Below are 26,025 nucleotides of genomic sequence, written 5' to 3'. Positions count from 1 at the left end.
CCAATTTTAGTAGTTTCTGCATCTCCTTAGATGTTATCTTTTATCAATGCATGCCAATGATTTGACCCTTTCCAAACACTATCATCTTTTCCACGACCACGAGATGAGTCTTTCGACATGGTTGTTTATGAAATGAGAAGCAACTCATTGCACCAGTGGGGGTTAAACAACTTGTTGCCAGCTGAAAGACCTATGCAGTAATTATCCAATAGGAGGGCTTGTACCCATTTGCTTAGTTAAATCCAGGTGGTTACCTTTTTTTGGCCAGGCAGTGTAATTACATTACTAATTTGCAGACTTACGGACACACATTAAAAAAAAAAAAAAAAAAAAAAAAAAGTGGTATTGCAGCATTTGAACAGTCGATTACTGGATACCTTAATGACCTCCACAGACTGTTGTGTGCAGTAATTACCTCATTGATTTGTTAAAAAGTGCAAAGATGTGTGAGAGATGAATTGTGGGGCTTCTGTGGGAACAGCAGGAAAAAGAAGACTCACACATGCTTGGAGTTGAATTTTCACAAACTTGTAATGAAAGATACTTTTCATTTTTGCCTTTATACACAAATACAGCTCATAATGTTGCCTGCTCTATTACGTGCTAACATTCACAACATTCATTCATATTCAAGTGACTGACTTTGATGTGCCGTCACAGAACTGTCACCACTCTATGTTTTCGTGTGCAGAACACAAGAAGGACCAATGTAATAGAACACAACATGGTTATATTACCTTAAGTAATAATTTGGTAACCCTCTGTTTACATTGAAAACATGTTGAATGATCAGACAACTCAATGAATTTAATGTAATGAGTGAAATACTCATTGGTGGCATTGCTTGACTGATTTTTCAGCGCAGTTTCATCTGTTGTTGGATAAAGAGAAATCGTCATTGAGCTGCACTTGAGGACAGTATGAATGTAACTGTTAACATGCTTCCTGGTTGGAGGCTCATCGAATACACAAGAATATTGTAGCTCTCTGTTGGAGTCATCTGAAGTTTTTCACTTTCTATTCTAAGTTTTCTGCATGATTACGGTGAGTACACCTATGTCACACATATGAAATAAGAATTTCAGCTAAAATTTCTCTTTATTAAAAAATGGTGGCATGTGTTATCTGCACACAGGATGAAAATGTCTCTTTATATAGACAGGTGGGTATCTGCTGGTCTCTTAGCTCAGATTTATCCATCCAGTCTCGTTCAAAGTCCTGAACTCAGTTGATCTGCTGTAGTAAGAGTATAACTCATTTTGAAAAAGGTATTTAAAAAAAAAAAAAATACAAAATGACTAGTTATGTTATAATGGGTCTGTTTATTTATTCGTTTTAGATGCACTGATTACCATCGTCCTCACACACTCTATTGAAAACAGACATGCACACATTCACGCTCCAACACGCAGACACATTTGAAATAATCACCATCTGACATTCAGAACATGTTAAAAACCAGGAAGACATGAAACAATCAATATCAGTTGTACAAAGTTTACAACAACAGAATAATACCAACTACCCTAAACCGAGCCATAGTGTTAGAAAGTGCAGGAGGCCACGAGTCCCTGTTTGTAGGGCTAGCAAAAACAGATCCAGGAGCAGCTTATGTATGCGATTAATACATTTATAGTGTGAATGTGAGTATTAAGAGACAAATGTGTCTCAATTGTTCAAGTGCAAAAGTAAACAGGGAAAAATAAAGAAGACTTGTGATGCTGAACTTTGGAAGAAAATTAGCAGAGGTTTGCCGGCCAGTTCCCCAAACAGGAACCGCACAGCAGGGCTTAAAAGTGCAACGGAAATATCAGAGGTAAACTTTACAACAAACGATGCATCGCTATCACCTTAATCAGAGGTTCTGGAAATTTCTGCCCCAAAATCGATTTGAATGTGGATGCACAACATATTATTTTCGACTTATTGTCTTTGAGCACATTGATTGGAGACATAAATACTAAGGTCCTGTGTTCAAGTCATTCTCGTATAAGACACTGCTCACACACATATTTACACGCACACCCACATCAGTACCTAAAAGCACACAAATAGAGGCAACAACTGTAAAACTAAACAAGGATCAAGTGCTTTCGAAGTTAGAATAAAGGAAAATCATTAACGGCATTGCTACAATATAATGAGGCTGTAGATATTTGGCATTGGTTTCATCACGTTTAGCTGGACTGTTTGACAAAGCAACACTAGGTTAGTAACCTTTTATTGGCTACAATTGTCTTTTTGACAATTATTAATTGGAATTGAGTTCGTTTTCTAAATAATGTGACACCTCTCAGCGTTATGGATTGATATGATTTTGGCTGGTGTGTTTATGAGGGTTGACACAGGAGGTTTGGCAAAGATTTTTTTTTTCCAGGCGATTAACGTGTACGCGTGAGATTAATGTGAAGTTCACGTGAAATTAAAAAACAAAATTAACCATATGCTGATAAAACAAAACAATCAAAGCAGTTTTAAAAGCCTCGGCTGAAGACATGACTGTTACAGCTGTAGAGATGGTAGTGATTTATAAACAGCATCATTAAACAGTGATGGTGAGCCTGGCATTAGTCAATAGGCAAACTCTTACCCAGTTCCCATTACTGAGCTTGAGTCCTGCTGGTTATAGAAACACTAACAGCTACTGGCTGGTTACTGGTGGCTGATTTAGTGGCTAAATGATATGGATTAATTACTCACATCCTCCAGACACACTGTCAACCCTTCAAATCTGATCTGCTCTAGCTCTCGTGCATTTATTTTTATTTTATGCTTCACTTTAAGACATCCACGTGGAACCACAAATCTAATCGATCTAAGCACGTTTCACAGGGTCTTCACTGAGGGCAGGGAAACAGCTCAGCAGTGGCTAAAGATTCAAAAGGTGAGGGGGAGGGTGGGGTCTTTAGTACACCAAAACCAAGCTCACTAAACTGCAACTACCTGTAACGGAGATTTTCTGGAACTAAACTCCACATTCACTGACATGGTCACAAAATGCTGCCATGACTACACACACACACACACACACACACACACACACACACACACACACACACAAGCTACCAACCACGCTCACGTGAACTAGTCATGTACTTCAAATGTGCAACTTTCACTTGCTCATATATATATCTGTATTCAAAGAAACTATATTTATTCTAAAAAAGTTTTACTCAAGTTTAAATGTATTTTCATGTTCGCATTAGAAACTTCACGTATAATATATTGATCGAGAGAACACAGTGTATCTCGTTGTCGCTGTCACACTGACAGGATGCTACAGATGAGGTCTATCTGTAAAGAGCACAGTCCTGGGTCACTAAAATACCGTTAAGAATCGACTCTTCCTTCAAGTACCAGAGTAAAAGGTGAGAGGGGCTAAATTAAGACTATAAGAGCTAAATGCATCTGCATGTGTGTGTGACTGAGTGTTTTTAGTTTTCATTGGCATGATCATGTGACCGTTTGGTTTCGTACTCCTCACTTCTTCCTCTTTGGTCCCTGTTCTGGTCTTAATGAAAGTCTGCAGTTAGTTTATTTGGATAATTTGAGAATGACTGCACACTGGAACACAGAGTGCTGAATATTAAAAAAAAACAATTAAATTACTATCTATACCGACCACTGATGTGTAAAGGAATTACTAGTATTTGTATGTGTGTGTGTCAGTGGAAGTGTCCCATGGCTTCAGCAGCCTTCACTCTCACAACAGGATCTGGATCTTGAAGCAGCATCACCAAACCTGTAAACAAACGCACACAAATATTAAAACCAGCAAACAAACAGAATGAGAACAGAGAGGAAATGAAGGGATTTTTTCACTTTACCTTTAGTGATGGTGCCCATGTTGAGGTGGGAGTGATGCTCCTCTTGAAGATTTCCCAGCATGAACCCTGATGATGGATACATCATCATCATCATCACATGTCATCTGTAAACTATCATACTGTAACCTAACTGACACAGAGGCTGGTTTTCATTTGACACTTCGTGCTTATTGATAGAACTTCAGTTTATAATATGGAGTGATCTTTTAAAGTGCAGTGATACCTATAAACATGGCAGCTCCTGCTCTGACCTCAGGCCAGTTACTCTTGAAGAATTGGATGACTGAAATGTGGTAGAAGTTCAGCATGCCAGGAAAGTCCTGAATCTACAGCCCACAAAACACACAATAAGCATCACAAACGAGCATCTATATTATGATTTATTGTAACTTTGCGGTGAGAAAAGCAAACATCAGGACAGAAAGCTGACAAAATCTAAAACTAACGGTTTGAATTTATCTCCCCACATTTAAATAAGCTTAACTCAGACGGTCTCTCAGCTCACCAGGTATTTTGTGAGGTCGTTGATGAATTCTCCGTAGTGCAAGCTCTTATCTTCATGTAGGTGGTTCTGAAACATGGCTGTGATCTGTTCTGATCCCACTACAGGAGCACACACTCGCATCGCATACTTACACGCCTAAACAAACAAATCAATCCACTTTTACATGACAGCATGTAACAGCTCACCCTCTAGTACTAAAGTGTATCTGCAATAAGAGAGAAAGCTGCTGTCACAGTTTGTGTGTGCTTTCCAACTTTACCTTAACCACCTCCGGGTTTGGATCAACCAGGTGTAACAGCAGGCTGACCAGAACATTGTGGATCTGGTCTTTGAACACTTGCTCTCCTGAGCCAAACGTGGACAGGTTACCCATGAGATGGATGGAAGTACAGCGGATGTCATCGTTCTCCTGGTTGAGAGTCAGAAGCGGCACTTAGCATTTTATCTAGACAACTAGAGAAAGTGCATTGCCTGTTTCATCGTCTCATGTAGGTTGGAATGGGAAATTTCACTTTATTAGGCACAGAGGTGTAGGCAGGTAAACAGGTGTGCCTACAAAAAGGGCCCTGTTAGTAGGCACACCTGCTGAAAAGCCACAAACGTACAGGTGTCTCATAAAGCCTCCTTGCGTCTGAATATTTAAAAAGTCATCTTCTCAAAGGACTGAACAAAGCTTGAGAAATCTAACTGACCTCAGATGTGAATGAACTTTTAAGAAATATTGATATAAAATACAACAAAATGTTACTTTATTTAGATTAATATTTGATTAATAACATGATACAGGACATATATAAAGACCAAGCTTACACTTTCCAAGAAAGGTTTAATCTTCATGAAGATGTAGACCGCGAGTAGGTGAACGTTTTTCTTGTCAAGGTGGACAAGAACTTTAGACAAGCCTGACATGGCCTCAAGTGTGATCAGTTTACCTGTTTCAGTTTTATATAGAAAAAAGAGAGAGATCTGATTAATGACTGTACCATGTACGCTTTAAGAAACACTGCAGTGAATTAGATACAAATGTTTATTAGCGTTACTTTTTTTCACTTTTAATCTGCTGTTGACTTACCTGGATCATCTTTCTCCTCCATTCCTGAACTCATGGCTGCCAGCAGCTCCTTGGCATATTTATTCACCTAATATGAAAGTTACATGTGAGTGAGTGTCGTAACAGTTAGGGTGGCTGAGTGCGAGTGCTGTGAGTGTGCGTACCTTTTCAGGTGAGCCCACGGCTATGTTCCCCAGCCCTCGCACAGACAACATGCGGACCGTGCAGCATGGATCTGATATCCTCTCCATCATGTTGTTCATTAACACATCTACTAACATCAGCTCTGTCACCACATGATGGTTCAACAGCTGGAGTCACAAGATAAGACCGTGACAAAAGACATAAAATAAATAAAAAACATTTTATTGTTGTTCTCCTGCTGCTGGCCAATGAAGCTGCTAAAGATACTCATTTAGTCATTTGCAATTTAGATATAACGATAAGAATTGGAGACATGTAATCACTGGGTTTATCACCTCAGAAAAGAAAGCAGTGACAGTGATTCGCTGGCATTCATAGATATTGTTCAGTAATGGACACAGACACTCCACGATTGCAGGCAATCTGGGACCAGCATGCTTAGCCATCGCCCTAAGGACAAGGCAAACAAATGCTTGTTTACAAAGACACCATAGCACATTTAGAGCACATTTAAATTAACATTTTAACTCCTAATAAGACAGGGTTTGGATAAAATGCAAAACAAGGGCATAGTGTTTCCAGTGTACTGTTTTAAAAGAGATTTACAGCTTTACTGATGTGCAACATGAAGATATCTGTACCTTGCTAGCAGTGTCACTCCTTTAACATGTGTACTGGCTTCCTTCACTGCATCCCAGGCGTTATCCTCATCCAGTTTTTTCATCACCTCATCTAACTGGGCTCGTGCTAACAAAATTCTCAGCGCTTCAGCTGCTACCCTGGAAGAGAAGAAAGGATTGGATCCAAAGGTTCACCCACAGAAACACCTGACATTCTAACTTGACAGATTTTATTTATTTATTTTATACATAAAAAAAAAAAGATGAGTACCCTGCGACGTGGATGGAGGCAGTGTGTTTTGAGTTGATGTCCTTTGGTGCTGAGACTCCGACGCTCGCTCCCAGTCGCACAGTGAGGCAGGAGAATAGCCGAGGGAACAGACTGACCGCTGGCTCCTGACTCTGACCGTTTAATAACAGCTCCTTGAGACCGCATGTCATCTGAATGACAAAAGTCACACAACATTCACACCCATCAATTATCTATAGTAAATTTACCAAGTTTAAAAACAGCACCAGAAACTAAACACAAGCTAATTTCTTTGTAGTCTGTACAACAGACTTTCATGATATGTGTGTGTCCTGTGCACAACAATTGCATCTCAATTTACATGTAGTGAGTCACTTTGTAACTTACAGCCAGTGGCTGATTAGTAGCCACCTTTGTTGTTCCTCCTCTCATCAATGACTCCTTCTTGTCTACGTAGGGTGCCATGATGCTAAGTTTCTCCATCACCATCTCCATGATCTGATTAGCTACAATGGGGTCTGCTCCCAAAGCCATCCACATCTCACTGATCCAGCTGCACGAACAAATACGCTTCATGTTCACACATGTCCCAGAAAATATCTGTTACAGCTAAAATATGAGCAATTCTTTCTTATATTAAGACAAAAAACAGCTGGCATGTGGTCATGCTGAGGAAGAGGATTTAAAGGTTCTTTATACTTACTTGTCATAAGGAAGTGGTTGGTTGACTAGTGTATTGATAACAGTCTGTAGATGCTGAGAAGCCAGGATAAGTACTGTTTGTCCCACTGCCACTCTCACCTGAACATAATACAATAAAACAGTTATTCTTAGCAAAGCGAGTGAGTTCATTAAGTACCTGCAAGAAAACAAAGTAAGAGAGTTGTGAAGTAAACGGCTCATCATTGCAAAATAGGGCTCAAAGGTATTCTTCTAATTTGCTCTTTGTTATTTTAACATGGGGATAATAAGAAATCCTTTAAATTGTAAATGCTGATAACGCTCAATATCTGAATAATTTAAGTGTGTGATATATGAATTGTGCATTCATGTTTGTCTTTACCTGGTCCTCTGTGACGCTCTGCAGACGCACATGCAGCACCTCCAGCATCTCTGGGACCTACATACACACCAAACAACACAGAAACAAACAATCGCTGTGTTTGGTGATCCAGCAGGACAGCAGCAGGTAAAGCACTTCACTGTTACAGTTGCAAAACCATGTCTGTGAAGCTGGTTACATTTAGCAGCACTTTTGATTTGATGTCATCTGTACGGCCATCAAGATCATTTTAGACAAACACAATCTAACTAAACCAGTAACAGCTATACTTTCCATGTCCTGCTTAATTCTCAGAAATATTTCATCAACATTTCTGGGATGTCTTGACCTAACAGGCCTCTACAGGTCACACCAGATCATGTGAATCAGGTCAGAGCTAAGAGGCTCAAAAAAAGTGGAATTTCCTCCTTTCTTTGTCTTTTCTTTGTAAACCACTTTGCTGTTTAATTCTGTTCTGAATTTATTGCTCACTCATTGATTCAAAGATTTCTTGGCCCTTGGGTTGCAAAGCAGCCAATCTTGAGTTTTTAAATGTAGTTTGTACCTTCAAAGTGGTCTTTAAAAAAAACAAAAACAAAAAAAACCTTTCCCCTTCATTAGGCGTTTTCCCGATCAGTGTTTTTTATGAATACATGAACAAAGACTTTAACAAGGTTTAAAGATTTACAGTGCTGTTTTTTGCAGCCCTTTGGTCTTCTTCAACTCCCAAGACTGAGTGTTATTCCCTTTGATGTTTGAAGGACGCCTACTCCCAGGAGAGTAGCAGTAGTCTTAAATTTTATTCACTTGTAGACAATTAGTTGTTTTCGCGGGCTGAATAACATCCAGATCTTTAGAAGTGCTTGTTGCTGCTTTTCCCTGCTTGGCGGATCGCTCAAATGCCTCTTCTTAAGGTTCTGTGAAAGCTATCCCCCAAATTTGTGAGTAGGCAAATGTTGTATACATTTATTTATAAGGAAATGTCAGTGATTCCAGAGATTTCTCTTTTGCAACTTTATATCATATGCAATGACTGTACAGGCATAAGAAAATGCAACTAAAGGCAGTCCGTGCGTTACCATATCTTGTAGTCCGCCTCCTCTGTTCTTGAGCAGAGTATTCAGAATGACAGTTGAAGCTCGGCAGCAGTTTGTCTGGCTGTCGACAAGCCCTTCAAACAGCATGAACACCAATGTCGTCAGCTGCTGCTGAGGCAGACGCTTACTCATCACCTGATTTCATGCAGGGAAAGATACAGTTACACACACACACACACCTACATTATGGTGGACAGAGTGTGACAGACTATACGCATTACAACAGATAACTGCACAAACATATTGTTGAGTGTCATACTAAAAGATAAAATCCACACTGGCAAGAAAACAAGTATTGAGCACGAGCAATAAAGCAGTTTGCAGCTCTCCTGCGCGTACCTTGGTAAGGTCTGAGCAGGTCTTGTACAGAACTGAGTGGTCAGGGTTCTCCAGCCGATCCTTTAACAACAGCAGAGAGTCCACAGATTCATCCTTATAATCCAAAGAGAATCCTAGGAACAGGGATAGAAATATTTAAATAAGTTTTACACTGACAATAATTATTCACAGTTCAACTCCAGATTATCCAACCCCTGCTCCTTTTATAAACTAATTACAAAATAACAGACAGGGTCTCATCATTGCCTCCTTACCTTTCCCCACTTTATGACATGGTACTTCCTTAAAACAATGTATAAAATGTCAAAGCGTTACATGACTGTACCTTCATATCGAAGTTGTATATAAAGGAGTGTGTGTATGCACTCGACGGCAGCAGCGCGCACGGCAGGGACAGGGTCCGAACAGCGTGGAGACAGGCGGCCCAGCAGAGCTCCAAGGTTGTGGAAAGACACCATGTTCTACACAAAGTTTGAGTTGTTAAATGGTAATTACACGATTATCCATTGAATTATAAAAACATTTTGTCACCAATATATCTGCCCTATGTTTTTGTGTGTACCTTGACAGTCAGGTTATCCAGGTAGTAAGCCAGTATGTGAGCTGTGGCTGTGATAGCTCGCTCCCTCTCGTGGTCCTGTCCAGAACTCAACCATGATTCAATGTGCTGCACAAGGAAGTCACATCAGAAAACGCAGGTTACATACACTATGGTAAATGGCCTGTATTTGTATAGTGCTTTACTTTGTCCTTTACAAGAGCTTTACACGTACACTACGATATGATACTGGCATGTTAAAGTCAATCATTACTGTATGGCAGTCTACAATACTTAAAGATTTTTATAAAGTTATTTGTGGAACTGGAGTCGTGAGCAGGACTGACAGAAACTAAAATTAAAAGCAGAGAAAGAGCAATTTGTATCATGCACTTAAAACCAGAAATAAATAGTGCTAGAATCACCAGATACCTAATGATACAATATTGTCACTATACTTCACTCACAATATAATATTATTGTACTTTTAACATATGCTGAATATATTCAAAAGCATATTTTGGAATTTATTTTTCAGTTTAAAAAGGTGATTTGTCTTCAAAGTTAAACTATTTCAGTATTTGTTTTACTCTATAAGATAAAGTTATTGCCTTTATTTTTTGTGCTTTAAATGAGATTGTTAAGCAGATCCTGCTTTAGACCCTTCACTAAAACCTGCTGTCAATGCTGGAGCGTGAGGAGGCTGCTGTGACTGAGCCATCAGCGTGCTTTGAAGTAGGAGCTAGCTGTGTTGGACAGTTTCTCACTTGCATTAAACTGAGTCAACATTATGTCAGGATGATGGTAAGAGAGTATTTAAATTATTTTTCTAATAGAAGTATTATTTATTTAATAGAATATTGATATTTTGTTTCCCTTAATCGATCTATTATCACCATGTAAAACACTGTGATACTATTCTGTATTGATTTTATTCCCCATTCTTCTACTGCTCGACCAAAACTACTAGTAAAGATTTTCATCAGCCCCTTAATCTTATGACAAAATGACCTCATTTATTTTTTAAAAATTAAATAAATAACATATTGAATAGCCAAGTGAAAACAAGAGCATTTGCTGAAGCGGCAGGCTTCACCTTAAAGACATTCTGTAAACCGTCGGGTGTTGGATCTTTAGCCAATACGCTCTTCAGCAGCTCCTGCAGAGCAGCCAGCGTGTCTTTGTACAGCGCCTGTAGAGATCCACCAGAATATATTGACTGACAGCATGACAGCATTTAAAATACTTGGCTACAATGACAGACAAAGTTTGCTATAAAGATCAGAGGTGGTACAAACAAACTACAGCAGATCTCAGTCTATCTCACTTCACCTTTCTCTGCTTGGGGTCGAGCGGCTCCTCTTCTTTAGTTTTCTCTGGAGTGTTCGTCTCAGCTGGCAGACAGAACACACTGTTGATACACACCTTTAGCAAGTCAAAGTTCTCATTCTCGCTCATCGGAGGGTCCAGTGGACTGAGGCATTAAGGTCAAAGATAAAACACTGGGAGATGACAGAGCTTCAGTCACTGATGATTCATTTCACGTCAGCAAAGTGCTGCCTCGTATTTGTCTTCTGTTGACTTTGAGTTCTGTGGTTATCATTTAAGTCTGCAAAAGGAAGTCACCCCAAATCAAAGTTTTACAGTTCATTCAGTGCAAACAGTAAGATTAACTACTACAAACACTCATTTATTAGTAAGCGCTCTGTACATATATTCAGTAGCTGTTAGTCTCTATTATTAAGGGACTTAATTTGTGTCATATTACTTTGCAAAGTTCAGTTTCTTCACTGAAGTGAAGGATACATAAGGTTGGCACACGTGCTCATCACAAGCTGGCGTACTGGAGTCCTCAGTGCATCAGCTTGCTCTGCCTTAATGAAGTCCTGACCAGTGAAAAAAATAAAAGACAAGAACATGTCTGCTGTTCTTACTGTCTGCAATTACTGTGTAACAAGAAGCTGGCCCTTAATTTCCACTGACCAGCATAACAGTAATGAGCTCCTGCTTGCGAGAGAAGATGTAGCCCTGTTTCTTCACACACTCACTGATGGCTCTGGCTATGAGGCCAACACTCTGGATCAAACTGAGCTTCATAGTCAGGTCCTGTATTGGGAAAATGCAGAGATGACGGTGCACAAAATAAAGACAAATGACGCACAAAGACATAAAAAAAACAACAAAAAAAAACAAAGAGAGAAAATGATTCGGGTCAAGAGGCAGTCTCCGTTATCAAGAATGAACAAGATGCACTGCAAACCTGTTTTAGCAGACACAACTCTAAACAAAGCATAGTAAAAATAAACAATAAAATACATATAATAATAAATCAGTCAGCTAATTAATTAAATCAATCCAACATGTATATTGCAGATTGATCCTCCATGCCTATGGATGGAAAGAAATGTGAGGTGATCAGTAGAACAACACAACATCTGCAAGCTCTGATCAGTAAGACATAAAAGGCGTTCACACAGCGTGCGAGTCACCAGTGAGTAATGTAACAGCAATCAACCTTTAAGCAAATAAGGCAAAAAGAAAGAAAGAGTAGAGCTTATAGTGAAGAACAGAGAGAGACGGACCTGAAGGTGTTATTTATCAATGTCACCCTGACTAGAACAATGCCGTAAACACAGCTGTTTCTTTGCCCCAAATGATTATAATCACAAGACAAAATGTTAACAGCTTAACAGCACACACATAATACAATATTGTCGTAAACCTGAATATTATTTAGTAAGGACTAATGTAAGAAAGGTGGTCTGCTAGTTTCTTATCATCTGCTCTTTGTAGCTGAGAGCCGACAACAAAAGATAAAAAAATCTTTCAAGCTTTCCTGAAGTGAGTGTGTGAGATATTTTCAGTGATGCATCACTTTGAAGCTACATTTCCCAGAAGTACACCACGGTCCCTTATTGCAATAAGAAGTGATGCTCAATATGGTTTCCGACGGTTCAACAACCAAATTTAGCTGGGATATATTTTAGTCTCATTGCTATTAGGTGATTGTAAAAAAGTTTTAAATTGCATTTTAAAAATCAACATAAACTCCACCACCACACTGGAAACATGTTAGTGATCGATCATACATGAATGCCTTCAGAGGACAGTAAAGTCTGGTGCTCTTGCACCGTGAAACTTCACATGTATGCAGTGAAGCTGGGTTGAAGCATAATGAAAAGGCTGTTTTACTGCACAGCGCTCTCAAATTGAAGACTTTCATGTATGATTTTAGTGACAATATCACCAAAAGTATGCAGATTTTATGCAGAAATATATTAAGAAAGGAGGGTGAGATCAAACTGAAGAAAGAGGAAATGTTAACTAGCAAGGATTAAAGACAAAGCTCCTGGATTCCTGTGACGATACCTTTGTCTCTACTTTAATCCCCAGAACCTGCATAAAGAAAAGGTGATAAGGAATGAGCTCACATACAAACACAGCCCTGATTCCTGCAGGATTCAGTCAAATAAAATGTTCATCAATAAGCTGTTAAAATTAAGAGTTTCCTTGTTCACTGCCTGTAGCATCAGACCTGGATCTTAGCTCAGTTTGCTGTTTTTTCTCTTTCTTCTCATGAACTGTCTGATCACCTAAGTCAGCGGTCCCCAACCTTTTTAGCACCACAGACCCGTTTAATGTCAGACAATATTTTCACAGACTGGCCTTTAAGGTGTTGCGGATAAATACAACAAAATAAAATGATACGACCAAGACAAAAACTGTGGTATTTTGTAAATATAATAATAAAGGCAAATTCACTGTGTAATTGTGTAACTTTATTAGCAGCGTCCTCCTGAAATGCGCCGACAGCATTGAGAGTAACATCCTCCTCTCTGCCCCTTAATGCTCTCTGGTCGCTATGGTAATGCGTAAATATTTCTTTCAAATATATACACCTAAGCCTCAACTCTCGCGGCACAGACCAGACGACTCACAGACTGGTCCCCAGCCAGGGGGTTGGGGACCGCTGACCTAAGTGATGCAGGAGTCTGTGACACCCAGCAACACCATCTCAAACAATGGCAAACTACTAAATCACAGGACTGTTTCTCTGTGTTTCCATACCTTGGTGTTGAAATGTTTACTGATGCAGCGTAGGATGTCCTGATCAATGCGGTTCAGAATCTTTTCTGGAGGGGCGTTCGCAGCCACCTGACCGTAGCACAGGATTAATGTGCTTTTCACCTTCTCCACCTCGACATCATTACGCTCCTGAGGTTAGACAAGAAAGGAATAACCAGCCGTTTTGTTTTTTGTAAAAAAAACTGTACAATCAGTATTCATTTTGTTAACCAATAATTTTTGTCACACTTTTTCCTAATAAAAACAAGCTGACAAGGAAATAAAAAATAATGCTCGAGGACAAAAACGATGACGGGATGTGTTGCCACTTTTTGTCAACGAAAAAAAAATATTGAAAATATTCTGCAGAGACAAGATCCAATAAGAACTATCTAAGAGACAGGTGTATAGACGGGTGGGAATATGGAAGTGATCCAGTCAGATGTAATCTCTGATCTTAAATTAACATATGAGAGGAAGAGAAGAGTAGACATATGGACACATTTGATATTTCATGTCAAGGAAAATAAACAGTGTTGAGAAACTGTCACCAACAAAACTTGACACTCTTTCACACTTTATAATGTAGCCAACGTCAGATTTGGTCTCATATCTTATGATATTTAGCTAAAACTACAAGAATTTAGATTTTTTTAGAATGAGATTTTGGTCAAAAGATTGTGAACAAATCAAAATTTGACGTCTAAATGAACACTGCTCTACATAAAATAAACATAAGGAAACTTGTTATTTGCACATTTTCCATCGTACTTTCAGCAGGTTAAAGATGCTCGGTGACTTCTTGAAGGCATCCGATTTTCCAAACTCATCCAGCTTGGCCAGAGTTCCCTCCAAGTGGCTATTTGCACACAGACCGACGCCCATCGCCACTCCCTGAGAGATGCAGATGACGGGAATTTAGAGTCAGACTATAAACCTGTGCAACAACATCGAAAGTGACATGAGTTTTGTACGAAAGAATATTGTCAGGTGACAGTTTCAGGTACCTCTCTTTCGACTGCATCATTGTGCCGAGCTGCGAGGAGAACTTCATGCAGCTGTTTTTTGACCAGGTCTTTATTGAAACAGTGTTGGAGAGTCACTCCTATACATCGATACAGGAAGCTCTAAAAAAAAGGGGAAAAAAAAGGCTCATTATATAAATATCTAAGCAGCATTTTCATATCTTTCTCTCCTATAAGAGGAACATCTGTGATATCAATTATACTATACAAAATTTACTAGTTAAGTTTTGTTTATTTTCAAGCTACACCCTTGGTCAGGTGTAACTTTTCAACTTTCTGTATGCAATCAAAAAATATATATATAAATAAATAAATATAAATTTTATGTGTTCTGCTAAGCATTCATTATGTCTGCAGCAGATGACCAAATCAAATTATACCTTGCAATTGGATTTAAGAATGAAGAAATACTTGTGATTTAAATATGATTCATAATATTAGCATGAAAAAAAATGGACCCATTTAGAAGAAAACAACTTGGTAATTTGGGTGAGATGATGAACGTTTGGCATCAGCTCTCATTGCACAGTCTTGCCAAAATATGCACAAGGAGTACCATGGGCATCATTTTAGTGCTAATGTGTGCTGTGTGAACTGTGGTCTCATATTTGTGATGGAAATCTTAGAATATTGCAGTTTTCTTCTCTTGGAAATTGACAATTTTACTGTCAGAAATTCTGACGTTTTTCTTAGATTTATTACCACCCTCTACCTGCTCCATATTTTTCACTTCTAAATTAAGTTTGCTTTGAAGTCTTAGCAGCTCTGAACTGATTTAATAAACCTTTACTGTTAAAAAGGTACCTACCTTCTCCTCTAAGGCGTTGTTATATGTAGGGAGGTATCTGGTTGATTCAGCTGCCAACTGACATACCCACTTATCATCATCAAGTGCTGTCAGGGTTTTAGACAAGAGCTGTGGACAGTTTTAGCACCGTTAGGATGACTTTGATCAAATTAATTGACTTAAATGTTTTTTGATGAAGCAGGGATCATAACAGTCTAACTATATAAATAATCTAATAATGATGACAACCATCATTCACTCTCTTCCCAAATAAGTGGGACGATATTTTTGTTTTATTCAGCTGAAAATCACTAATGCATTTGAAGAGGGAATATTAAAAATAAACCCACACACCTCCAGTAACCTCTTGTCCCATTCCTTCTTATCCAGACTCTCTGCAGCGGACTCTGTTAAAACCAAAAACCACAGTCAGAAAGCTCTGGCAGCAGCATAGTGAAAAATACTGTGCATGAGGATGACACTCAAGGTGATGATCATCTTTACAAGAAAAAAAAAAAAAAAAAAAAAAACCAAGCATGAGAACCCCTGAAGGGCAAAAGTGCCAGTTTGTGTAACTACAGCAAAGCACATATATAGTATAATACAAATAAATGCATAAAATGATTACTGTATGTGCACATATTTTCATACCCTCTAGTACTGTAAGCAGTGGAGCTATTTCTTTGTCCCAGACTGCCTCAGCATTGGGGTGAATGTTAATACTGAGGATTTGGAGGAGATGGAGGGACGGAGCGCCATGATCTCTGTTATTGAATGGAAAAGCTGCATTCACCTACAAAAACAGATACGTATCATTTATATCACAGATCACATAAAAGACAAACAATTGCAGTAAATCTGTCTAACTTGGTTATTGCTCCGTGGTAGGAGGAGCTAGAGAAAAAAATGCAACTACAAAGAATTTGGGATTAAAAGCCATAGAGAGTGAAACAAACGCATGCACGCACACAAAAAACACACATACAGACTTAACTTTCACTCACAGTATGCATATAACACCCCATCATTATATGCAGATCACACTCACACACACACACACACACCCCGGGGATTAAATTAGCATAATAAATCCATGCAGTCCTTTTTTCTTTTTGTTTAATTTTCTTTTTTTTAAATTTTATTACAAAAATTTTGCTCCAGCCAATTATTAGATGGGATGCTTGGCAAGCCTTTATTTGAATACTGAAGATGCAAAAAGGGAATTAGGTTTAGCCGATGCTTCTATATTTGCTTACCAGCAGTCTGATCATCAGTGTTTGTGGAGATGGTAGATTGACTAAAGGACAGAGATGAGACATGTTTAGGTTAAACTGATCATTCAGAACAAGAACAAGAGACGTAAGAACAAATTTCAATGCTTATAAAGTTATTTATAATATTATTTTTTCCACTTCCACACACAACATTTCAACATAGACCCCTTACAGCACACTGCTTTCCACACGTTACATAAAGAAGTGTCTATAGCCATGTACCTTCCCGTGTAAAGTCGATTTTGAAGCTGGGCTCTTGGTTATTTTTCTTCTTGCTGCCCAGCACTATGAGACTTTTACAAAGAGGAGTAGTGGCATTGCTGTACTGTGAAGGGGTCAGATAAAACAGCAACTTTGGCCATAGTACCTTCAAACAAGAAAACACACATGTTAAATATCACAGCAAAGTTCTTAAACGTAACACTTTTAACTGACTAGTAGTACAAATCAAATTTAACTGACCTACACTACTAGTCAGGGAAGTTTCACACATGCACAGCATAAAATAAAGACATAAGAAACACCTGCTGCTAACACCGTTTCCTGAACAACACATGTTAATATATATACACAATATTGATCAGATCAGACTGGTAGAAAGGGTACATACATCGGCTAGTCGTCCAACAGTGGTAGTGAGGAGATGAAGGGTGTTGTCACACATTGACCTGAGTGACTCGTTAGTTACCTCCTCTGGATCTGTGGGCCTCTGACTCCGCTGAAGACACACAGAAAAGGGCACAGGTAGTAATACATATTTTACTTAAAAACATCTTTGCTGGTCCTTCTGTACAGTTCTTCCTTAATCTGGGGTGCTAAAGTCCTCAGGTTATCTGTGAGAGGACTGATGTTTCACATCTGCAGAATCTGTCATTTTCAGCTCCATATAGTTCATTAATCTTATAGACTTTAAGATAAAGTATTAAAGCTCATTTGTGAATTATGAATTGTGAATGATTATGAATGTCTGGGCATTAATGGGCTTGTTTGCATGTCATCATTCATGTTTGCACCTTAGATTTTAATCACATGGAAAACAGAAAATGATATTTGTTTTTACTGTTACCATTTTGTACATTGTGTACATATATACAACAAAAAGCCACCATACTAACACACACATACAGCACTGAAAATGCAACTAACAGAGAACTTCCATACAAATCAGGAAAAAAAAAAAAAAGGGGGAAATGAACACAAAAGGAGTTGTACCTGATACGTGTCAGGTAAAGCACAATGTTGAACTATGAATCGAACCAGTAACTCTCCTCCCTCTAACTCCAAGTAGCCGTGATGAGCCATGGCACTGATCACTTGGACCACACGCTTCTTCACCTGGGAAACAATGACATCATTGTCTAAACAACTAAAAGCTTAAGGAAAAGAGTAAAACACAAGAAGAATATGTTCATCCATCTAACAGCATGATAGTCAAAAAAAATAAAATAAAAAGGTGTGTGTGTGTGTGTGTGTGTGTGTGTGTGTGTGTGTGTGTGTGTGTGTGTGTGTGTGTGTGTGTGTTACCTTGTTGCTGTGGTCAGCCATCGGCTGTCTGATGCTGGCCAGAATCAGCAGCTTCTTGCTCTCCATAGTAGAAGCTGTAATGCACAGGTACTAATAAAGGCAAAGTCTTAAATAATCAAATGAATCAACACTTCTATGTATGCACACATAGATACATAAATACTATCACGTGATTTAGGTAAACTGAACAATTTGCTTCTTACTTGTCTTGAAATGTCTGTGTGCCGTAAAACAGGCAAGTGTGTGATCAGGGAATAGTGTGTGTCATGCTTGGAGCTGTTATTGTATTTCCTTACTGGAGGAGTTGATGAGGTGACGGAGGACAGCCAAGGAGCCCATCCTGCTTCTCTCATTACTGTTCTCCAACTTCTGAAGAACAAACATAACCAGGCGATCTGGGAAAGAGTTCGCTAAAGGGAGAGAATTAGAAGTTTAAAAAAAATAAAATAAATACATTTAAATGTGAAATGCATAAATTGACACAGATGTAATAATCAGGTCAAAAAAAGGCAAGCAAAGCAAGACAGAGGATAAGAGCAGTCCACAAACTGCCACAGTTAATGCAATTATCCTGTGGTGGAAACTGGGTCTAACATGCTAATGCACATCTCATTACTGCTCTTGTGACTCTCCAGAGCTAAACCAGATAGAAAAGCTTGACCGGACAACATTCAGCTGTCACTGTGCACTCCACATCAACATAAGAAGAAAAATAAAAGTAAAATTAGTACCAATCAAACTGAAGCAGCGCAGGACCTCATTGTGGTTCTTGACAGTAGGAGGGTTACTGTAGTCAACAGGGGCAGACACCTGGTAGAAACAAGGGAAGAGCATCATGGTGTCTATTCTGGTGACTTAGTTACATCAGGAAAATAATGGTCGCGGTAGATTAGATTATTTTAGATGTCATTAAAAATGGCTCACTATAACACAATTGTGCTACATGTCGCATTATTCTAAATAATATTTTTACCATTACCTTTATCCCTTGTATTAAAACAGCTGTGATAATAACAGCGTATGTGTTATTCAGCATGGATAACATACAGTTTTCTAATTTGGTTTCTGTGGCTTCGGGTGTCATGGGTGCAGATGTGTGTTTGGATCAGTGACAGCCAGGAAATGTATATCTACCTAATACGAATCACTGCATTTGTATATTAAAAATGGGACTGATATAATTTTACATAACAAGGACTCTGCTCATAATCTACAAGTCAGAGTGCAAATCAAGCAGCTAAAGGCAATAAAACATTTGTATAAACGCTCTCCTGCAGCTGTATCATATATAGGGATGATGGTGTTCTCCTGCTGCTGAAGAATGGGAGAATATTAACATGAGTTCATTTTTGCATGGACCAGTGCATTTTTGAAAACCATAATAAAAAAAATTAACAGTCTGAGCACATGGTCTGTTTTTACAGCACAAAGTCACATGTGTTTATTGTTTCCCACTTCGGGTACACTTCTCAGCTGAAAATAAGAACTGAAAATGTTGTAGGAACACATTCTTAACAGCAACAGCACCGTTAAATATTACATATATAAAATGGAGGGAAAAAAATTACAAAAGGAACTGTAACAGACACTGCTGCTGTAACATTATGCCATCACATCACATTACGTAGTTGAGGTGAAATTTTGCAACACGCAGGCATCAGGCCAAGTGTCAGCTGAGTCACAAGGATGTGAAAATGTGTGACCTCAGTAACAGTTACGGTCATTTGATTCATCAACTAAGAAAAGCAGCACAGGTGAGCAATTCGCAAGAATTAACCCAGTCCATTCATTCACAGATTTGTGCTTTCAATACCATAAGTAGTTCAGCACCAAACAGAAATACTGAGAAACAATTCTTCTAACCATTTGTTTCTCATCAATACACTACACAATCAATGATACCAATTTATTACCATGCAAAGAAATGCACTTAAGGTGTACCTGTTGGTGCAGTGCAAAGAGCAGAGCTTCCAGTTGTGCCTCCAGCACCCTGCTGCCCATGTTGACAGATGCATCTAGGACTTGGCACAGACTCTGTTTAGAAAAACAAAACAGGTACACTCACCCAAAGGCTCAGACTCAGTTTAAGATGCACTTCTACTTAAAGCCAGGACAGAGTTTAGAGATGCTCAGAGAGTAATGGTCCTCCATTTCCTTACATAAATTATACTTTCTACAAAAACCCATAATAAACAATCCCTACACTGATGCATCACACTGCGCCCACCTTGCTAATGATGTAGTGCTCGTTGTTTTTCTTGTACAGGGACAGGATGGCAGGAACAAGTCTGGGAATCTGTTCCTCCAGTTTATCGCTGGCCATCAGATGACACATTGATCCCACCGCCTCAGCCACTGTCAGCCTCAACTGGAAGCCAAACAGAAAAGAAAAGTCAGAATATGAGGTGATAGAGATGACAAAGATTAGGTGAGTACTTGGACATATGTGTAATAAGAATGACCTTCACATCAATAACCTGTGATTGAATAAATATTAGTTCCCAGAACAAGCCTCTTTCTGAGATAATTTAACTAAATACTCTTCTAATAAACAGTTGTATCTTCCCAATTGTGCAACAAACGGTTTAATTGTTTGGTTCAGTAACACAGATTAATATAGAGTCAGTACAAAAAGTAAAGATGTCACCCTCTTCTAGTTGAGTTTTGTGACTCTCTTTTGTTGACTAAAACAGATTGCACCTTCCAGAAAACTCAAAAAACATTTTTTTGGGAATTTCCCAATAAAACAGTGTCTCTCCAGGATAGGAGAGTAAATTACACCAAGTGTTCTCTCTGTGAGAAAATTAATTTAGCTTTTATCATTTATTTTTTTATTTGTCATTGCAGCTTTGGATGGCTTACTTCTGCTTCCTTAATGATTCAGCTTCCTTCAACAATGCCTCAACCCATGACTTCTTGCAAAATGTAGGTGGTTTTTCAGTTGTATAGTCCACTGCATTTCATATCATCTTGCACGATCAACCTACCTTGGGCTCTCTGCTTTGTAACCAGTTATTGAAGAGGATTTCAAAAGCAGCATAGATGTCACTGGAGAACGTGTCTTTTCTGACTGAAGGATCTGGAGCCTTGTCTAAGTTGGCCAGGTACTCCAAGATACTGTCGCTGAAATGAGACAGAGCTGCAGGGAGAGAAAAAACAACAAAACAGGAAACAGAAAAGCCGTGTGACTGTAAAGAGCAGGCAAAGCAAACACGCGAACATCGTGAAGCTGCACTTTTTGTTTGGTTTGTTCAGTCAAAATCTAAGAAACCACTGGAAAACAGGTCAGGTGGTTCTTACCAGAAGAGAAGACCCACTTTATGTTGTCCTGTTTTGCCATGCTCAGCATGGGTAACATGGTTCCCAGAATAGCATTCAGAAACGGCACCATGCCATAAACTAGAGAACAGAACAGATTACACATTTATGGCACGCTTACATTTCCCTCTTCCTCTATAACAGCAGTGAGACATACATTGGCATTATTTTTGCACTATGAGACTAATTTTTATACAATAATTCAAATGGATTTGTCTATCAGTTATTTGGCTGTTACCACAATAAGTGACACTCAGACATGAGTAGTTCAGACAACTCTGATTATTTTTCTTTTAAGTTATTCCAGATTTCATTTTATGGAGTTTGGGGAGAAAAAAAACAACAACTTCATTCATGCCATAAAACACATGCTCAAATTCAAATGTAGGATTAGTAACGTCAGCCGCACTTTAAAGGGCCTTTAAAGACTGACAAACTCTGTTTAACTACCTGACATGCTACTTTGGTAGCTGCCATACTTGGAGCACAGACACTGAAGTTCAGGGCTCTAAATAAGTTTTACTAATCCATTAGAAAAGTACACATCAGCTCAGAAGTTTTGAAAAATATCTTACTGCTGCCAGTATGACTCCATACTTAGTGGAAAAAATGAGCCCTAATCATTTGTAATCACAGAGTGCTCCTAAAAAACAGAGAGAAAGAAAAAAATCCTGGTGTTGTGCAAAATCTTTGACCTGCAAGTGCTCTTACTGGACAGGTTTAACAGGTTCAGCTTTTCTCAGCAACCGCTCAATTCCTTTCTTCTCAGCCAAAATCCTACCCTGGCCTGCATGTGGGCTTCCTTAAAGACAGACTGCACATTTTTCCTTTCATGTACGCCAGTAAAAATGTCCTTACCATTTGAATCAGAGAGGTTGGCCAGTGTTTGAACTACAAAGAAGTGAGGCAGGACCCCTGGCTGGAACTTGCTTAGTATCTCCTCCATGATGTCATTGATGTGCTTATTACCCACCGCGACCAAGATATTACTGGCTGCCTGCTGCCAGTCTGGGATGACCTCCTGAATCAACCATGAAGGCAGAACAACAATGAAGAGGATGTAAGAAAGGGGCCACATGAAACTGTATGACTAAGGCTTTTAAGATATCTTAATCAAAACTCAATCATGTAATGTCCACACTCTTAAAAAACACAAAAATCAATGATTAAAAGTAAATATTCTACCTTTGTCAAAGGAGCTTAGAAAGAAAAACATCTGGACTTCTTTAAGTTTCTTGAAGACGTTACACCTCTCAGCTTCTTTAGCTCTAAAGAAGAAGAACTGAAGAAGCTTCTCGGATGAGAGGTGAAAGGTCCACTTAAAGAAGTCCAGATGCTTTTCTTTCCAAGCTCCTTAGACTACGATGACCTGGGCGACTGAGAACCTTCACAAACATAAATAATTTACCTTTGATCGAGTCATTTCATCTGAGGCCAGGGAGATAATACTCTTTATCCTGGAAGGACTGATCTCCTCTATCCTGCAGCTAACAATCAGCTCAATAGTCCGAAGAATCACAACTCTGTGGCTCACCACCAGCTACAGAAGAAAGATGAGATGAAGAAGAGGAAGATATGAAGAGGCGATATAAAAGCATGGAAAAAAAAAAAAAAAAAAAAAAGGAGGACCACAGGCTGGTCTGCGATGGAATAACATCAGTCACTATGCCAATAAGCTCTCCGACCACACAGAAATCAGCCTTCATTTTGATGTCAGTACAAGCGTAAAATTTGATGACTGCATCTCCCAAAGCTGTGTTACCTTGTTGTCAAAATCTGTCCATAGAAAGGCAGAGCTTTCAAAATAGCCTTTGTGGTAGTTTCTGTTATAGTATATGTCTCCCTAAGCACATTTTAGCATGATGATACTGACGGATTAATAAGATGAAAACAGTATCAGCCTCACTGACAAGGTCATTAACATAAAGGAGAACAGGAACACAATGGAGTGAAACAGGAAATTAAAATGCTACAGGAGCAGTTAATCTGAAACATAACAGCATGACTCTGTTTTCTGCTGAATGTCAGGGACTGCCTTTAGATAAGCAAAGAATATATCACCAAGAACATTTTACACCATCTAAATTTAAAAAAGCCAACTAATGAACTGAATGAATTCAGTGGCTACAACGGTATCAAAAGTCTCTGCATCTGTGTGCGGGAAAAAAATGCAGAAAAACAGGCTCAAAATAGATTTAACAGTCCATATTGCTTTTAAACATTAAACGACTTTGCAGTTGTTTTCTTAGTTACGTAATTATGGCTGACTTTCGTCTTCCTAAGGACTCTCACTATTCTGGGTTGTTACCTTAGGGTGTTTCAGGAGGTAGTCCTGACACATGGCCAACACTCGGTCTGGCTGCTGTTTTCCCAGAGTCAAAATAGACTTCCTGACTTGTTCCTGGACTTCTGAGTCTTTATCGGTGGCTGCATCAAGAAGAGCCAGGGTCACCTCTGAAAGGAAAACACAACCTCAGAAGCATATCGGAGCAGAAAAGGAGTAAACATAAGTGGATGGACAACATTTCAGAAAGCTGAATTGACCAATGTCAAATACATGTGGCTTAGCCTTCAGTAGGGAAGGGAAGAGACTCACGTTCAACATCCGTCTCATCCATGTTGGACAGCAAGGAGCTCTGGCTTCCTGGAGCCAGAGGCCAAAGAGGGGTTGTTTCTCCTGGGATACAGATGGGCTAGAGCTACCGAAGACAGTATACAGTATTTACAGTTAATACTGTTCTTAATATTGCCATTTTTTCATTGGAAATAAACTGCTGTTTTGACTTGGGAGCAACCAAAATCATTTGATTCATTTAAAATGTTCATACTACCATCCCAGTATGGATGTTCCTTTATCAAATATGTGCAGTAATGTATGCAAAAACCATGACAACCAGGGGTTAAAGTGGGTTGGAACAATCTGAAATAGCATCCCACCGCCTTCAGTTAATGATTAATTACATCTGATAGAGAGGTTAGTGCATCTTACTATTGAGTGAGTTGTGCTTGTTTCCAGTGATGGCATGGAGACACTTGCTCAATAATAAGAAAACAATGACATCCCATGGTTCATTTACATCTTAAACACATCCCTTTTTCCTTTTCATCCCTGTGATGCAATTAATGGTGCTGATTTAAATAAGGTTTCACGGTAGTCTGCATCTAGTTAGTGCCACAGAAGAGGTAAGAAATGATTTTTAATGGGGAAGTATTGTAAAAAGTAACTTTAAAACAGCTCAACAAATATCAACAAATGCACAAACTATATCCGTGCAGTGTGTTGCAAAATACATCCGTGAGCTAAATGCTCAGTTGCTTTTTTTTTCCCAGGGAGAGGAAAAAATGTTAACATGCATCACTGACATATGGAGAAAGATGCCAGAAAGATGAGTTATTTATTTTTAAAGAATGGGATTTTCACATGCTGAGCAGTCTCTGAGTTTTAAATCAGATACTGGATTATGCATGATGTGTTGTTGAATTATGTTTTTGCCTAACATTTTGCAAATGCTTACATGAAAATATGGCAGTAGGCAGTTTACTGCATGCTACACTGGTTAGTTTGCAGTATTGTTATCAAGTTTACAGAGAATTAGTATGTTGAACTGAATATATCTTGGGTACTGCTAATGGGTTACATGAGTTTATATTTAAGGTGATTAAGTTGATGCGGATTAGACTCATTCACCGAAGTCTACCTTTTACTGTCTTAACATCTGCTTATATCTTGTTGAATTCAGGTGGTTAAATCCATAAAGAGCAGGGAATATCGGAGTAGCATGGCAGTTCAGCTGATCACAATCTGCAGACAAAGAAACATCTACTGGACATCACAGAACACATTTTTATGTAACTTACTTCTAACTCACAGTAATTATTTGGCCCTGCTGCAGCCAATCTTTGTGCCTTCACCTGCCAAATCTCAGTTTAACCTCTGATTACAACAACTCACGTAGACACAGGGAACCTGCGGGAAGCTACCTGAGAGCAGACAGTTGATTGTGACCTGTGACAAGTTCACACTGAGACACGCTAACACCTATTAATGAGTTTAAGGCTGTATTCAACCAAAAACTGCCACTATCTGGTCAATAGGACTTAACTTTTTATCAGTCCGCCACACCTGCTGTGCTAAAGGGTTAACATAACCAACAACTGAATCGTTGCTAGCTCGTTCAGTCATTTATTGTAATTTTACGTTGATTATACCATAAAGAACGATGACATTGCAAGCAAACACACCGTGTGGGCTAAGCTAAGTAGAGTGCCTGAAGTGAAGCCACTTATACATGAGTGAACTGTTAAACCTTTAGCTTTTACCTGCTTTGGTGGTGATGCTGCTGTCGCAACCTACTCAAGAGTCATTAGTGTGCTAACCTAGCAGCAGCTGCTGCTACGGAAGAGCTACTAGCCTTCTTATTGAAGCAAAACAGCGGCCTTTCTAATATGGCTAACTTACCAGCCGAGGGTCTGCCAAACAATAATCTCTCACCCCACGGTCAAGTCTTATCTTGGTTTAAAAAACAGGCTTGCGTATCCGTGTCACAGTTGACGTTAGCGCCTGACTAAAGACTGCAGGTGTAAACACGCTTGGTCATGTGCTTTCAGTCAGCAGGAAC

General features: G+C 39.0%; 1 protein-coding gene across 4 annotated transcripts; it reads right to left on the bottom strand.

Annotated features, from left to right (window-relative positions):
• Positions 1–552: 552 nt before the first annotated feature.
• mroh1 (maestro heat-like repeat family member 1) lies at positions 553–26,025 on the bottom strand. 4 transcript variants are annotated; one of them, XM_085290985.1, is made up of 46 exons: positions 25,866–26,004; positions 25,105–25,208; positions 24,003–24,105; positions 23,715–23,860; positions 22,815–22,946; positions 22,265–22,427; positions 21,389–21,487; positions 21,076–21,227; positions 20,316–20,456; positions 20,030–20,122; positions 18,820–18,898; positions 18,385–18,498; positions 18,089–18,162; positions 17,777–17,899; positions 17,175–17,282; positions 16,787–16,931; positions 16,547–16,587; positions 15,942–16,083; positions 15,645–15,697; positions 15,312–15,419; positions 14,486–14,605; positions 14,250–14,372; positions 13,482–13,628; positions 12,783–12,809; positions 11,397–11,519; positions 11,220–11,299; positions 10,746–10,887; positions 10,510–10,605; positions 9,438–9,542; positions 9,201–9,336; positions 8,876–8,988; positions 8,519–8,671; positions 7,461–7,517; positions 7,101–7,198; positions 6,785–6,950; positions 6,419–6,588; positions 6,169–6,306; positions 5,863–5,977; positions 5,548–5,694; positions 5,405–5,471; positions 5,143–5,264; positions 4,592–4,741; positions 4,333–4,467; positions 4,051–4,153; positions 3,828–3,893; positions 553–3,742 (listed from the first exon to the last, which is right to left on the bottom strand). In XM_085290985.1, the coding sequence occupies exons 3-46, from the start codon at positions 24,022–24,024 to the stop codon at positions 3,666–3,668; spliced, it is 4,911 nt and encodes a 1,636-aa protein (XP_085147111.1). In that variant the 5' UTR covers positions 24,025–24,105; positions 25,105–25,208; positions 25,866–26,004; the 3' UTR covers positions 553–3,665. The 4 variants fall into 4 exon arrangements, with proteins under 4 accessions (XP_085147111.1, XP_085147110.1, XP_085147112.1 ...); XM_085290984.1 differs by lacking the exon at positions 25,105–25,208 and having other exon boundaries at positions 25,866–26,025; XM_085290986.1 differs by lacking the exons at positions 25,105–25,208; positions 25,866–26,004 and adding an exon at positions 25,727–25,824.

The sequence above is a fragment of the Mchenga conophoros genome, linkage group LG11 (assembly GCF_057382185.1).
Source record: "Mchenga conophoros isolate Kocher_MC1m ecotype Shallow Benthic linkage group LG11, M_conophoros_male_GT1.1, whole genome shotgun sequence".
NCBI lineage: Eukaryota > Metazoa > Chordata > Actinopteri > Cichliformes > Cichlidae > Mchenga > Mchenga conophoros.
Note: the sequence above shows the minus strand (reverse complement) of the source record. Positions and strands in the feature narration are given on the sequence as shown.